At 34.7% G+C, this 16,377-nt stretch overlaps 1 protein-coding gene across 1 annotated transcript in view; it reads right to left on the bottom strand.

Moving 5' to 3' along the window:
• The window catches only part of vri (nuclear factor interleukin-3-regulated vrille), a 243,224-nt gene extending 230,586 nt beyond the window's left edge, over positions 1-12,638 (bottom strand). The window contains exons 1-2 of the mRNA XM_017609108.1: positions 12,302-12,638; positions 12,053-12,225 (exon numbers count right to left, since the gene is read on the bottom strand). Coding sequence (XP_017464597.1) covers positions 12,053-12,225; positions 12,302-12,561 — 433 coding nt within the window. The 5' untranslated portion in view covers positions 12,562-12,638. The remainder of the gene's footprint in view (positions 1-12,052; positions 12,226-12,301) is intronic.
• Between the last annotated feature and the right edge of the window lie 3,739 nt (positions 12,639-16,377).

Here is a 16,377-nt window from a genome sequence, read left to right as displayed (position 1 = left end):
TTTCCATCGCAGTGGGGGCCTCCCTCTTCCTCTGCTACCACCTGCGGGTTCCGAGTTGAATACTTTCAGAGCTGGAGCGTCGGTGTCCATTCGAACGACATGGCCAAGCCAGCGTAGCCGCTGTATCTTAATTCGCTGCACTATGTCCGTGTCGTTGTAAAGCTCATACAGCTCATCGTTCCATCGTCTGCGGTACTCGCCGTCGCCAACGCGTAAAGGCCTGTAAATCTTCCGCAAAATTTTTCTCTCAAACACTCCAAGAGCCGCCTCATCGGATGTTGTCATTGTCCATGCTTCTGCGCCATATACCAGCACGGGCATGATGAGTGACTTATAGAGAGTGGTTTTCGTACGTCGAGAGAGGACTTTGTCTACTCCTGAATTGCCTACTCAGTCCAAAGTAGCACTTGTTGGCAAGAGTGATTCTGCGTTGGATTTCAATGCTGATAATATATTACCATATAAATAAATGCATATGTCATTATATACGTATCGATTATTTACTTCAATAGTGTAATAATCCAAAAAATACAAATTTTGAGTTGAGTATGCAGAAATCACCGCTACCATTTCTTCTATGTTGTGTGTAGCTGTATGATTACCAGTTTCTCCGTAGAACAAAATATGCATTCATTTTTACTATGAGAGCATACGTAAATTAAAACCTTTAAAGCCGTTTTTTTTGTATAAATATGTCCAACGCTTTATTATATTTCGTATAGTTGTTATATAAAATTAAGAAGAATTATTGCACAGCAGTAAGTAATAAGTGTAAGTGAAAATTTAATTTAATTTGATATCGATGTTTTTTGGTTTTTGCAGTGTTTTTTGTAATTCGGTTTTTTTTTCGGTACACCGAAAAGATCAGGTTTTTAATAAGGTTTTTTTAAACGGTTTAAAACCTGAATAAAAAACCTTGATTAATCAAAAAAACAATTTTTTGGAAGCGGTGCCCATCCCCACCTCACACCCAGTGTGACCGTGAGCTTGTGAAAAATTGTAGCAGAGAAGAATATGTATCACTTTTCAAAGTATCAATATGGAATAAATCCAATAATTTTTATAAAAAAACATTTTCCAAAAAAGGTACAACTGGGTATTAGTATAATCTTATCCTACTAATATTATAAATGTGAAAGTTTGTATGTTTGGGAAACCATCACGCTGAAACAACAGAACGGACTTGCAGGGAATTTTGTACACAGATAGCTTGTGGCCCAGATTGGACAATAGGCTACTTTCTTTACGAGTTACCACCTGTTAAAAAAGTTAAATTAATTTAAAATGCGGAAGCGACTGAAGGGATTTGCATGAAATTTTGCACACAGACAGCATATGATCTACGTTGGAGAATAGGCTACTTTTTTTTTTTTTAAAGTTGCCACCTGTTAAAAAAAAGTTTAATTATATTAATACGTGGAAACGACTGAGCTGACGTTCTTTGGAAAATAGGCTACTTTTTTAAGAGCTACCTGCTAAAAAAGTTTGATTATATGACTACGCGGAAGCTACTGAACTGATTTGCATTAAATTTTGCACAGAGATAGCTTATGACCTTGATTGGAAAATAGGCTACTTTTATTTAAGAGGTGCCACCTTTTAAAAAAGTTTAATTAAATTAATACGCAGAAATGACTGACCTGATTTGCCTAATAACTCCTTGTGCACATATAGCTATTTCCCATTGAATATCCTACTGATTTCTAAAACGGCAGATAAAATTATACCCGAATGCCAACCTAATGTATGGAAAATACTTATAAACCAAGGGCTATTATAATTGCATACCACAAAAAACATTACCCTTATTTAATACAGAGAAATCGAGGAAAAACATGATGCACATACAATTCTTTTACTAATTTACATTGGAAAATAGGCTACTTTTTTGAGAGTTGCCATCTGCTAAAAAAGTTTAATTAAATTAATACGCGGAAACGTCTGAACGGATTTGCATGAAATTTTGCACGCAGATAGTTTATGACCTAGATTGGAAAATAGGCTACTTTTTTAAGAGTTTCCACCTGTTTGAAAATGAAATATTGCATACGGATGGTTTATGATCTGGATTGAAAAAGTGGCTACTTCCTTAACCGGTTTCCCGATCAGAACGAAGTTTGCCACACTTACTGCGGATTTCACAAGGATGGCCTTAGATTGAAAGTAATTCCAATAACTCAAGGCCTCTCCCATAAAAATTGGAATTTTCATAATACATATATATCTCTTTGGAATTATTTGTGGTAGAAAACTGGAATTTGGTATGGAGATATGTATGCGAAATCAAATTCATACTCACAGAGAAAAATGGACGTTTTTGGAAAAGAGGCGTAGCACCTCCCTTACTGACTGAAAGTTTCATATTGCATATCTCTTCAAATATTTGGGGTAAAGTACTCAAGCTTGGTATGGAAATATATATGTATGTATGTATGTGAAACTAATCCCATACTCATGGAGAAAAATTGGAGTTATTGCACTAGGTGGTGTGGCAACTCCAATGCAAATTGATTTTTCTATGCTGCATGTCTCTGGATGTGTTTATTGCCCGTACGAACTGACTTTTTCTTGCCACATATCTCTGGAAGTGTTTGTGGAAGAATACTGGAACTTGGTATGGATTTGTGTATACAAAATTTATAAATTGCTTATGGAAAAAAGTGAGTTATTAAAAAAGGAGGCATGTCGCCTCCCATACATACAAAAACTTTCTTAATACATATTAAAGCACTGCAAATATACCAGCAGAAATACTCTTCACATGTGTACATGAGTAAATGGAACATATATTTTAGAGTACTTAAAAAGATAGGAACAAAAAAAGAGAACATCGTAAATTTGAGGAACTAAGCAATGTTACTCAACAGCGCTCTGCTACATAAAACACTGTTCCGCTTTTCCAGAGTACTTGAGTATGTTGATTGCATTCAGTAGTATTCTAAAACTTCATAGGAAGTATAAGAATACTTATGAAGTTTTATCTTTTAAAATGTTAGCATTCAACATAATGTTAAGAAAAGACATACATTTTCCTTTTATTCCAATATACATATACTTAAAATATTGTTTTACATTTCTCGCCGGACGCTTCAATGTTTGCGAAAAAGTTCGAATCTTTCATACATATACATGATTTATGTACATACATATTATGTAAATTTTTTAAATAACCAAAAATGTGTGTCAATTTTCCCGCGACCTGTCTTTATGACCAGTTTTTATTGTCAAATTGATATTTTGATTTCCCAATATCAGGCGCTCATACATGTGAAGTAACAAATTTTCTATTTCTAAGCAGAAAATTGTTTGTATAAATTTTTAAATTTCCAAAATTCTACTTTGTGAATTTCCAAAGGCTTCTGCAAACGAATTCAAAACTTCTACAAACAAATTTATGCATAGGGAAAGCTTGCTACTTCATATGTATGTGCGCCTGGTATTGGGAAATGAAAGTATCGTATTGTACAAATAAAAATTGGTTCTCTGTATAAAATGAGTCCACTTTCTTTATAAAAATATGCTATTGGCTAAATATTCGGAGTGCCCTACATTGTTTCTCCATGTTTGCTATTTAACATAAGTGTCAACTCTAACATTAACATTATGTAGCATTAAACGAAAACTTCCAAACATACTCAAAAAATACTTGTGAAGGAACATATTTTTTGTGGAAGTTTAACAGCATGGTACTGCTGATTTATGTTCCTCTTTATTTCGGAACATAATTTGTTTGAGTACTTTTTTATGTATACAGCGCTCAACATCTTCACTTCGCTTACTTCCATGCCCTCTTTGTTAGAGTATCAGTAGTTTACATATTTGACAAAAAAACATCACAGTGAAGCAAACTGAATTCCGATGCAGACCTTTAATACATATCTATGGAAGGATAGAAAATCTTTGGAAGTATTTTAAATTTGTTATGGAGATTTATTTTATAAGTGCCGTACTGACAGAAAAAATTTCATTTAGTGCAAAAGGAAGAGTCGGCTTCAGCCTTATAATCTAAAGCTCTCATGATGCATACATACCTCTTGTGAGTTCCTTTCTATGAATTCCATAATCAATTTCAAATTCAAAAAGTTTATGCAATAAATTAAAATTTTAAGCTAAGTGTACACGGTAGAGAAAAAACGCGAGATTTAGACAAAAATGTCGCTAGAGACGTGTAAGCACTGAATAGAGCTCTACGATAGACTCACCTACAAAGTCTATGTGAGAGTTATTTAGCGAGACTTGTGTTCGCCGTGTACAGTCCAACGAAGCTAGTTGGAAAACTCTACGACAACTCTACGCTCTATTTAGCAAGATAAATAGACTTTCTGCTCTACGGAGACGTATAGTAAAGTCTTGACAATGAACTTCATTACAGATTGTTAAATTTTGAAATGGCTACGACATTAAATCGTATATGAGCCGTTATTTTTTAAGTCGAACGGATTTCGTAAAAAAATTATGTCAAATCTCCGATTCGCTTCAAATTGTTGTGGAACAAATATTTTGCCGGAATCCGCAATAAAATCTGCGTTTTGCAAACTTAAGTCCTACAATTGTCACGCTCATTTTTAGGGGTTTGTCGCCTTAAAGAAAAATCTTGCCGTACTAATATTATACCTGGATGGGTATTCTATCGGAATATGCAATAAAATTTAAATTCTTGCAAAAACTCGANAGCCGTTATTTTTTAAGTCGAACGGATTTCGTAAAAAAATTATGTCAAATCTCCGATTCGCTTCAAATTGTTGTGGAACAAATATTTTGCCGGAATCCGCAATAAAATCTGCGTTTTGCAAACTTAAGTCCTACAATTGTCACGCTCATTTTTAGGGGTTTGTCGCCTTAAAGAAAAATCTTGCCGTACTAATATTATACCTGGATGGGTATTCTATCGGAATATGCAATAAAATTTAAATTCTTGCAAAAACTCGATGTTTAGCACCTTCCTAAATATATCTCAACATAAGTTTTGGAAAACAAATTACAAAAAATTTTTGATTCTCACAATATAAACCGTCTCGTCATAAAGGAAAATATTTTAAAAATAGTTCTTGAAAAACCCCCATTTTTTTGAACCACGTTTTTATAGAGAATTAAACAAGGTTTACGATGGTATAACTTTAAATCCCTAATTTACTGGTCTTTACTATGCAAATCAGCTTCTAAAAGTTCAGCTGTTAATAGCTACATTAGCTTTAGGACAATCTTAACCACCTTATATATAGAAGTGTTAAGCCCGTTTCTTTAGCTTTAAAACGACGTTAAGATGAAGTCTCTACGATAGGCAGGACCCGAGATATAACGATTTGAAGGAGTATATGATTAGTCAGAATAACGAAAAAATTCAAACTTTGACAGATCATATCTCCAAAGAAAAAAGCAAAAAAAAATCCTCGAACACGTGTTAGCTTATTTCATGTAAAGAACCCATATAAAAAATTTGAAGCCAATCGAAAGTGTGACACCAAATTTGGTGTCCGATATGAAAGAGAAATTTTACTCTTTTCACCACTGTGCAGTACGATTACTCTGTGCTCACCAACCCACTCGCAAAGCCAATTTTGCCGACCTCTGACTTAAACACACGAGCATTGCCTTGACAACTCCATGAGAAAATACTATATGAGAGGTAGTCGCCCTACGGTTGCGTTTATAATACTGTTAGACACTGCCTTGCCCGCGGGCAAAGCTCTTTTAAGCTTTCTATACATTTTGTATAGCCGCGAGCATAGTAAAAGCTCTCTCTGCCCAACGCTGGTTTATAACAGTGGTCGGCAAAAGTTAAACTGTGACTGTGTTGGTGAGAACAAGAGAACTGCTCCGCATGAGCAACCCAGTAGGAAATTACGAGAAGTGAAACAAAATTTTTAATATATCGGGCTTCAATAAAAACATATAAATACATGTATTTAACACATACATATGAACATTAGATTACATCACCAAAAAAAGTTGCGGGTTTTCCGCCGGGATTACAAAACTTGTTATATTTTAAGACGTCCACCAAAATATTTCGGAAAAATATTAAGATTTAAGCGAGCTGGACCGATTTGAAAATACCTCCAAAAATGGAGTTTTTTATGAATAAAAATAGTTTCTTAAAGAACTTTTTGAAAAGAGTCCCCTCAGATAATTTGTCATTAAGCTTAAAAAACCTGCATAAAAATATTTAAAAATCTTTTCAACGCAATCGTAAGAATGAGATTTTTGATGCTGTGTTATACTTTTTTCAAAGATTGATTTACGAAAAACTTGAATAACTGGGCCGAAACTATTATGATTTACACCAGTGATGCGCAGAGAGCTTTTACTTTATACGCGCCTATACAAAAAGTTTAAAAGAGCTTTACCCGCAGGCAAGGCGGTGCCCATCAGTGACTTAGACTTATGGGATCTCAGTAGAAAGGTATTTTCACACTGTATTTCTGTCCAAAGAAAAGTCATTCGTGTCCCAGTTTTTTTTTTTCAAATACCAACACATCTTAATTCAACTTTGAATGACGTTCGTTCATCCTACCTTTCCCTTTCATCCTTTGAATGAGTTTATTAGCAAAGAAATGGAAAGGGTGAGAAAATACCTTTCCAATGACGGCTCTTAAGTCTAAATCGGAAGAGTTTAGGTGCAGTTATTCAAGTTTTTCTTAAACCAATCTTTGAAAAAAGTTAAAAAACAGCATCAAAAGTCTCATCACTACGATTCCGTTAAAAATTTTTTTTATTTTTTTTTAATATTTTTATGAAAATTTTTTAAGCTTAAACTGTTTTGTCATTTGAGGGGATTTAAAATAAAAAACTTTAAGAAACTATTTTTATTCATAAAAAACTCAATGTTTGGAGGTATTTTCAAATCGGTCCAGCTCACTTAAATCTTAATATTTTTCCGAAATATTTTGGTGGATGTCTTAAAATATAATATATCTTATAATTCCAATGGAAAAATAGTACAGATTTTTTTTTGTATGGGGAGTGATGCAGTCTATGTAGTCAGCGTTGCCAGGTTGCCGTTTTTAACGTCATTTGGACGTTTTTTGTACCCTGTTGACGTTAGGACGTTTTTTGTGTAAAAAATTACGTTTTTTAACTTCCCAGTAGTTTTTCTTTGTTACTAAATCTTATAAGTAGAACTGATTTTGAATTATTTTCTTAATAAATCTTTACAGTCTTTGTGTTTTGCTGCAGCTGCTTCAAAAGATTTTTTCTGGATTCTTGGACTAAGGATCCCGTGTTCAAAGGCTAGTTGTGTAAACAGTTGAGGCTACGAGGCTTGCTGTAATGTTTGCAATTGCACATTAAAAGCCAATTCAGGAAGAGCCGATCTATTGCAGCAGGCACACTCGCAAAAGGATCAAAAAAGCTGTGCAGCATAAAACGTCAGAAAAAAGTAGGCGACTTTTTTAAGACTTCATTGAAAATGTAATGAACACAAAAAAGACTGAAATAGCGTAAAAGAAAAATAGAGTGTAAAATTGAGAGCAAGAGAAAATTTTCAGAAAAAGTTATTGAACGCAAAACTAGCAAAAACTTGCAACTTAAGCCATTTTGACACTTTCTGACGGTTAAGTTTTGGCGCGCAATTTTCTTTTTAATTGGGAATAGTTCCCATCGTCATAAAAATAAAAGAATATACAATAGATTTCAATTTTTCATCCATATTTTCATTTCACTAATTATGTTTCATCAAATCGTCCTCTTAAACAGTTTGTTTACATTTGAATTTGAAACATACCCTTACTTTTTGACTCCTGAATATTCCTGCTAGTAAATTTTTTAGTTGCAAGAATTTGCAGCTCTCTCGGGTTGTTACGCTCTCGAATTCGCTCCCTCTTGCAAATATTTTGGGTTATTGAATGCATTCTCAGTAAAAACTTGCAAGTACTAGCAACAATTCGTAACAATTTTTTCTATATTGAATGGACCTATTGCTATGCTCCTTCTTAGCAGAACGTAGTTTAGCATTTTCGACAACCGAGCCCCTTACCAAATGTCTACAAGAAAAAAAAAATGATTAAAAATCAACGCGATTATTTAACCCCTTTAAACTTGCACATTATTGCCCTGAAATTTATTGGGCTATCAAACTGCATACTCAAAAAAAAATTCTAAAAACTCTGAATAAAAAGTTGAAAATCTAGCTGAAAATTTGCAGANGTAGTCAGCGTTGCCAGGTTGCCGTTTTTAACGTCATTTGGACGTTTTTTGTACCCTGTTGACGTTAGGACGTTTTTTGTGTAAAAAATTACGTTTTTTAACTTCCCAGTAATTTTTCTTTGTTACTAAATCTTATAAGTAGAACTGATTTTGAATTATTTTCTTAATAAATCTTTACAGTCTTTGTGTTTTGCTGCAGCTGCTTCAAAAGATTTTTTCTGGATTCTTGGACTAAGGATCCCGTGTTCAAAGGCTAGTTGTGTAAACAGTTGAGGCTACGAGGCTTGCTGTAATGTTTGCAATTGCACATTAAAAGCCAATTCAGGAAGAGCCGATCTATTGCAGCAGGCACACTCGCAAAAGGATCAAAAAAGCTGTGCAGCATAAAACGTCAGAAAAAAGTAGGCGACTTTTTTAAGACTTCATTGAAAATGTAATGAACACAAAAAAGACTGAAATAGCGTAAAAGAAAAATAGAGTGTAAAATTGAGAGCAAGAGAAAATTTTCAGAAAAAGTTATTGAACGCAAAACTAGCAAAAACTTGCAACTTAAGCCATTTTGACACTTTCTGACGGTTAAGTTTTGGCGCGCAATTTTCTTTTTAATTGGGAATAGTTCCCATCGTCATAAAAATAAAAGAATATACAATAGATTTCAATTTTTCATCCATATTTTCATTTCACTAATTATGTTTCATCAAATCGTCCTCTTAAACAGTTTGTTTACATTTGAATTTGAAACATACCCTTACTTTTTGACTCCTGAATATTCCTGCTAGTAAATTTTTTAGTTGCAAGAATTTGCAGCTCTCTCGGGTTGTTACGCTCTCGAATTCGCTCCCTCTTGCAAATATTTTGGGTTATTGAATGCATTCTCAGTAAAAACTTGCAAGTACTAGCAACAATTCGTAACAATTTTTTCTATATTGAATGGACCTATTGCTATGCTCCTTCTTAGCAGAACGTAGTTTAGCATTTTCGACAACCGAGCCCCTTACCAAATGTCTACAAGAAAAAAAAAATGATTAAAAATCAACGCGATTATTTAACCCCTTTAAACTTGCACATTATTGCCCTGAAATTTATTGGGCTATCAAACTGCATACTCAAAAAAAAATTCTAAAAACTCTGAATAAAAAGTTGAAAATCTAGCTGAAAATTTGCAGATTGTTTATAATTTTTGCACAATTTTTGTGGATTTATATTTTGTTTGTTAATGAGCTTGGCTTTTATGGAAAAATAATAAACATTAAATAAACGAAAGAGAAACAGCCAAAATCGATCAAAATGTTGATGGCTGATCACAAGTGTATGTATAAAATGATTTTTATATTAACGACCAGTTTACAATGAATTTTAAATGTGCTCTGTCGAAATGACATTTTAATATACATTACGTACATATCGAGTCCTAACCGCCAAAATAACGTAAGCGACAAAATTTTCTTTTTGATGCAGAAATGCATCTAAATGCCCTAGGAATATTTCTGCATCAAAAAGAACATTTTGAAAAAAATTTCGCTTACGTTAAATATTAAAAATTTAAATAACAAATTTTAAATTCATGTTTATCAAAATTTTCCATATCATTATAAAATGATTGAAAATGTCTTTTAATTGCATACATATTCCCTTTAACAACCACTCTTTAATTCTTTGAAAAAAAATAACTTTTTTTCATTAAAAAGTCGTTGTATTTCTTCTTCATCAAAATGTTTCCTTATCAAAGGAATCAAAATGTCTTTGAATAGCATATTCTATTTTTTTTAAATGACTTTACACAAAAGGCATTGCATATCACCAAAAGCATTCTCAAGCATGTAATATTTCTCACAAGGCATTTTTGCATACAAGCAGCGTTGCCAGGTTCCCGTTTTTAACGTTATTTGGACGTTTTTTGTATCCTGTTGAGGTTTGGACGTTTTTTGTGTAAAAATTATGTTTTTTAACTTCCCAGTAATCTTTCTCTATGCACAATATATTCAATTTATAGCGTAGCATTTGCTTGTAGAGTAAGTACTTAAATACGATCACACTTTCGGCAAATTTGTTACTAAATCTTGTAAGTAGAACTGATTTTCAAATATTTTCTTAATAAATCTTTACAAGCTTTGTTTTTTGCAGCAGGTGCCTCAAAAGATATTTACTCCTGGACTAAGGATACCGCGTTTAAAGGCTGGTTGCATAAACACTTGAGGTTATAAGGCTTATTACAATTTTTGAAATTGCATATTAAAAGCCAAATCAGGCAGAGCTGATCTATTGCAACAAGCACGCTCGCAAAAGCACTTAAGACTTGCACATTATTACCTTGGAATTTAATGGGCTATCAAACTGCATACTCAAAATATTCTAAAAATTCTGAATAAAAACTTGAAAATCTAGCTGAATCTTTGCAGATTTTTTATAATTTTTCACAAAATTTGAAATGTGGATTTATATTGTGTTAGTTATATAATGAGCTAGGCTTTTATGAAAAAATAATAAACATTAAACAAACAAAAGAATTTGTCTCCGGAGTTATATATTCATTACTTTGCTACAACTTAACTCGAAAAAAATTTCATCAATATTGTTTGAGAAGCTCTCACACCATTTAATAAATAATAAATAAACGGGTTTTAAATATTTTCTTTTTATATAAAGTGTAAACTATTTCATTAGTAATAAAACAACGGACAATAGTTAAATTTATACACATTTAATAATACGTTAGCGTATACATATCTGATAAAGTAACTTAAGTTGGAAAAAGCTCGATGCAAAACAACTTAAGTAAACAAATGAATTTCGTGGTTGAAAGGAATCCATATATTTTTTAATCGCGGAAAATTTAAGCGGAATAAGTGGAAAGTAGTAGCCTTTACTACATATTTATTCATTTATGTTAAAATAAAAAATCAGTTACATCTTTTTACAACAGAGGCATACATACGAATATGTATGTATTGGTTTTTATATGAAAAAGAAAAATCAAAAACGTTCAAACATATCCATATTTGCTAAAAAGTTATTACATATGGGTGTTCCATAAAAATTTAAATAAATAAAAATCTTCCAAGACAAACATATTTATCTCGCTGATAATTATTATGAAAAGACTAATAAGACTAATATAAGTCTCAAAATAATAGTTGTTGACGACTTTAAAAAATTTTCCAACACAATTATTATCAAAAAACTTTTATAATTCTTGTGAAAATGTTGATGGCCTTTGACCATGAAATAATTATTATTCTGGGTCTATGGTTTATCTTCGCCATCATCGTGACTGTATTTGGAGTGAGTAGAGTTGCTGTTGAGAAATATATATATACGAGTATAGAGTAAGGGTCTGATTATACATACTTCGCATAACTTCGCACAACCATTTGTACCAGTGCAATAAAAATGTAACTTAAGAAAATGTGAAGCAAAATCTAAACTCAACACATCGCTAAGTTTTTAAAAGTTCTGCTACTTTCTGGGTAATGGAATACATACAAATTAGATACAAAGTACATACGAAATTACAGTTTGAAGTTTATGCGAAGTTGTGCGAAGTTATGCGAAGTATGCATAATCAGACCATAAGGAAATGTAAATAACTAAAAGGAACCAACAGGTTTGTTGTTATATGTCTGTGGTCGTAAGCAATAACCACCTAAGTCGACTTAAGAAAGAATTGAGTTATATATGCTATCGTTTTCTGCAACTACTATTCCATGTCTACGTGAAACTCCCATCTCGTTACCTATTCTATTTAAAAAGTTATAAATGAAAGTCTTTTGGTTTGCCAATAAGGTTAACATTACAACCCAAATCTTTAAAGCGCTTTTTATCGAATTCAAGTTTCGATTTCGACTTAGGCGATTATTGCTTATGACCACAGATGCATCTCTTGATTTATAATCAGTATACGACTTACCTATCATCTCGAATGTAGATAGCTGCGTTCGGGATGATTTGCTTAGATGGTTGGACCATGGTGATTGAAGATGATATATATCGTTGTATTCCTCCAAACGAGACCTTTGACAGTATGCTATAAAATGCGAATTTTTCACACTGCCTGGTTGATGGCCAATTACTCCTCGCAACCTGGTAAGTTGGGCGTTATGAATCGCTAATAATTTATATAAGTACCTGGTACATTCGTTTCAGGTATTCTGCTTACCTGTATATAGAACAATTGAGTGTGATTGTTGTCGGGAAGTCGCCTAACATGTGTTTCGCTGGCTTGTCACTTGGTCCCGATCGAGCGTCTGCTTCGATGAAGAGATGATTTTTATATATCTGCTCGAGGGTGCACTGAGAGTGACACTTTATGCATTGGGTTGATTTCCAACCGGATGGTATGGCATCTTGTAAATGATTAAAGCCATGCTTCCAGATCACTTTTAAATCCAGCTTTGAGGAGTTGAGTACAGCCCACATTTTTCGCAATTGTAGCTATTGTAGCCAGTTGGTGTGGACTCAAAACACTTTGTCCAGACATCAGCAGTCCCTGTGTACATATCAACCGTATGAGGATAAAATTTGTCAGCCTTCGCGTTATTGTCGGGCAATTTTATTTTATCCGGAAATGTATTAATTATCAATCTCGTTCGTTCACGATATGTATCTACACAGACACCTTTCTTCATGAAATATTAGATAAATTTCATTGCAGGAGAAAAAGACGAAGACACATCAATGAAAGATTCATACGCCAAATTATCCATGCGACTTGCTGCCAATATTTGTATGATTGTGTCAAAAGGGCAAGTGTTAAGTACCAAATAATGAATCCATAGCGGGCCGAATATTTCCATTCAATAAAAGAACAGCTTTTTTTTGGCACCCAAGTGTAAATTTTCGTACGCTATGTCTGGCTGAGGAGTAAAGTAAGTTATTTTCTTCGAGGATTATTTGTTTATTGTCACAGGTATCAACTGGGTTTTCATTGATTCTCGAGATTGTGGTGGTTCTTTTTTTATTGTATTTTCAGAAATGCCGGATGATTGGAATAAAATGGGTTCTGTAGAGGAATTTTCGCATTCTTCCGACGCCGACATACTGTCATGTAACGAAATATCCAAATCATTGGCTTGCATCTTCCCTTTGTTACGCCAATTATCAATTGAAATTTTGTCCCGATCAAACATCAACCCAAATTTGTCAGGATTTGGGCTGGGGGAACATCTTTTTTCGACGACGGTAGTAGAGCTTCAGGAAGTATAAGTTCGGAAGTAGCTGTAGGTTCAGTGTTCATTTTTATTTTAGTATCTTGATACTTTTGAGCTCTGTCTCTTCCCCATTTATCCTGAAATGTCACGGTAATTCCATGACAGATTTGTGTTCCATCTTGAGAAAAAGATCAACCCGAGAACGACCATGAGATCGGCCAACAACGCGATGTTTTGTTTCGTTGAAATAGGCTTCTGAAAAAGCCGTCGTTGCATGTTCTTCTTTCGACGGTAAACAAGCCGCTGACCAGAGCGGAAACATAGAGAAAAATGCATAGAAGGCATTACTTACCAGACCTTTCGTGACAACTGATTCGCTCTTTTCTCGTATACTGGTGATCCATTCTTTAACCGGGAAATAAGTCAAACAATCATTACTCGAGTCTTCTGGAGTTTCTTCCTTTTTCAGCACATCATCGTTTGCGTCGCTGTCTTCAGGGCTTACGATGTTCTCTAGGTTTTTTCTACACGCGATCATGCTTTCTAATTTGTTTGCGACTCTATTGCTCTTTGATAACATTCAGTTATCGAGTCTTGATATTCATGTAGAGACATTGTTATAATTAATTGTAGTAGTTCTTCAAATTGACTCAAATATTGGCAATCAATGAGAAGTGCTACGCATAGTAAATAGAAGCGCCGAACTTTTCTGAGTGCAATATTTTTCACGCAATCCCACCGACATATTTTTTTTTTCATAAAATGGGCCACGTCTAATTGAACGAATGTATATATGGGTGGTCTTGCTTTATCCAGAGGACTTTTCGCTGCTCTTAAAAACATCGTATCGATGTACGTTTTAATAGTTTGATCATTAAAACTAGAGATGGGCGCGGGATAGCGGGACCCGCGGGGCCCACGGTACCGATTTAAAATTGTTCGGGATGGGCGGTATTGGGAAGATCTCTAAAAATAATCCCGAAACTCCCGATAAAACCGCACCCCACGCAAACTCCCAAAATCTTTCTTAAAAACGATGTTTGAAATATGCACTATGAGACGAAAACGAAATAATCGAAAGATGCCAGATCTTTCATTATTATTTTTATTATTTAAAATTAATTTGAAAGACATGAACATTTCTGTCAACCTTCGATCGGCTTGCAAACCTCGCAGCACACGTTGAAATCTCAACCGATCGTTTTTAATTTGTTGCCCGTTTGTAGCCTGCTTTAGAGATAGATATCGGGACCCGCGGTACAGTTCTGAAAAACGTCGGGATGGGCGGGTTCGGCACATAAAAATCGAATTTCGGGATCGGCGGGATCGGGATTAAATATTTAGTCCCGTGTCCATCTCTAATTAAAACCCAATGACATCGCGTTCAGCAAAGCCCGGGAGCAATCACTGCGAGTTCTCAGAGGCTTTGGAGCCTTAAGAAGCGTTAGCCACTTTTTTATCCACGATAATAACACATCGGTGCTTTGGCTCTCAAGTAGAGCTTGGTGAACTGGCAGAATGATTTCCAGGTAATTAATAACAATGGCGTACAAAAAAATTTGTCCCGGTCTCACACCACTTATGGGATTAACGACTGACTTTACTATACAGCCAGTACCATCAATAGAAATATTGCACGAATCACGACATAATTTACTAAACCTTTTGTAGCAATGTAACTGCTCGGGTGTACTATACGCTACAAAAAACGGTTCACGTTGCACATCATGAATAAATTTCGGGTATTCAGGATCATGACGCATTCTCTCGATAGTTAATACCACGTCTTGATTATCCGTGGGCTTTACACCATATTTCTGTCGCAGGTAATCGCTTTTGCACTGCCGTATAACGCTCAATTTGGGAAGATGTGCTAGTAGACGAGTACATGTCGATGCGTAGGAAGCAGCTTCACGTTTGCGGTAATTCCCAGCACCTTCATTGAAGCCTTCTTCTCCAATTTTCAAACGTTTCAAATGTCGCGTAGGCCTTCGCACGTCTTCGTGTTCTCCTAATTTTAAAAAAGTATCATGTGTTCGTACGCGAAGGGTAAATGGAAATTTTTCGGGCTTCTTGTCCATAAGCTCTGAATACGTTTCCGCAACTTTAGCTTTTACAATTTCCCGAAACCGTCAAATCGTGAATGCTACTTTCTTGCTCGTACAATTTAGCATTGTTGAATAGAAAGCACAAGGGATCTATGTGAGAGCAAAAAATGCCTCGGCTAGTGTATCTGTCCAACCACCTCGGCGAAGAATTGAATAATTTCTATTTCCGTACTGAACTCGCTCAGCTCCACGAAGTTCATTCCATAAATTTTCCGATACTCGCAAGTGATAAGTCTCCAATCCATCAGCTTCCCAATCGCTCAATTCTTCAACAGTATTCGTTATTGCGCTATTATTTCGCGAGTCGTTGAATGAAGCAAACGCAACTTCACCACTCAACGATACCTCGAGCGATATGTTTTCCAAGTCTCTAGCTATAGATAATATTTTTCGCCGATCCACCGTCACTTCGCGATAACAATCACGTGCATTCCAAACACCGTCGAAAATCTTACTCATTTCCGTCCAAACATCAGTTGTGGGCCCAGGAAAGTTATCGGTAAGAAAAGAAGAAATTGCCTAACTACGGCAATAGCTTCTTCTTTTTAAATTTTTGGTGGTTTAGGCATCTTATATATGTTTCTTATATATAGAAATACTAACAAATCTCGCACTATACGATTATTTTTTTTTACAAAGATTTCACAATTATACGCGTCACTATCTGGAATATCGAGTCTTTTTATTACGATATTAATGGGTACCCGATACTTTTACAGCGATACTTTAGATGAGTACTATATCGCTACTTTCGGTTCGATATCGTGTCCCTACCGATCTCGCACTACGCTCTATACTTAGGCTTTCCGTCGCTTCCGCGAAGGTTGATTTGATGTATGCCTGCTCGTTATGCACATATTATAAGTACTACGTTTTTTAAAGTGAAAACTTCTTTAGCGGCGGGAGTGCTTGTTAATGAGTTGTTATACATATGTATAAACAAATGTTCTAGTGCACTCGCTGTGCTTGCTACCGCT

This window comes from Rhagoletis zephyria, unplaced genomic scaffold (assembly GCF_001687245.7).
Source record: "Rhagoletis zephyria isolate East Lansing unplaced genomic scaffold, Rhagoletis_zephyria_1.1 Rzeph_scaffold_00190, whole genome shotgun sequence".
Lineage (NCBI taxonomy): Eukaryota > Metazoa > Arthropoda > Insecta > Diptera > Tephritidae > Rhagoletis > Rhagoletis zephyria.
This window is presented reverse-complemented; position numbering and strand designations above follow the sequence as displayed.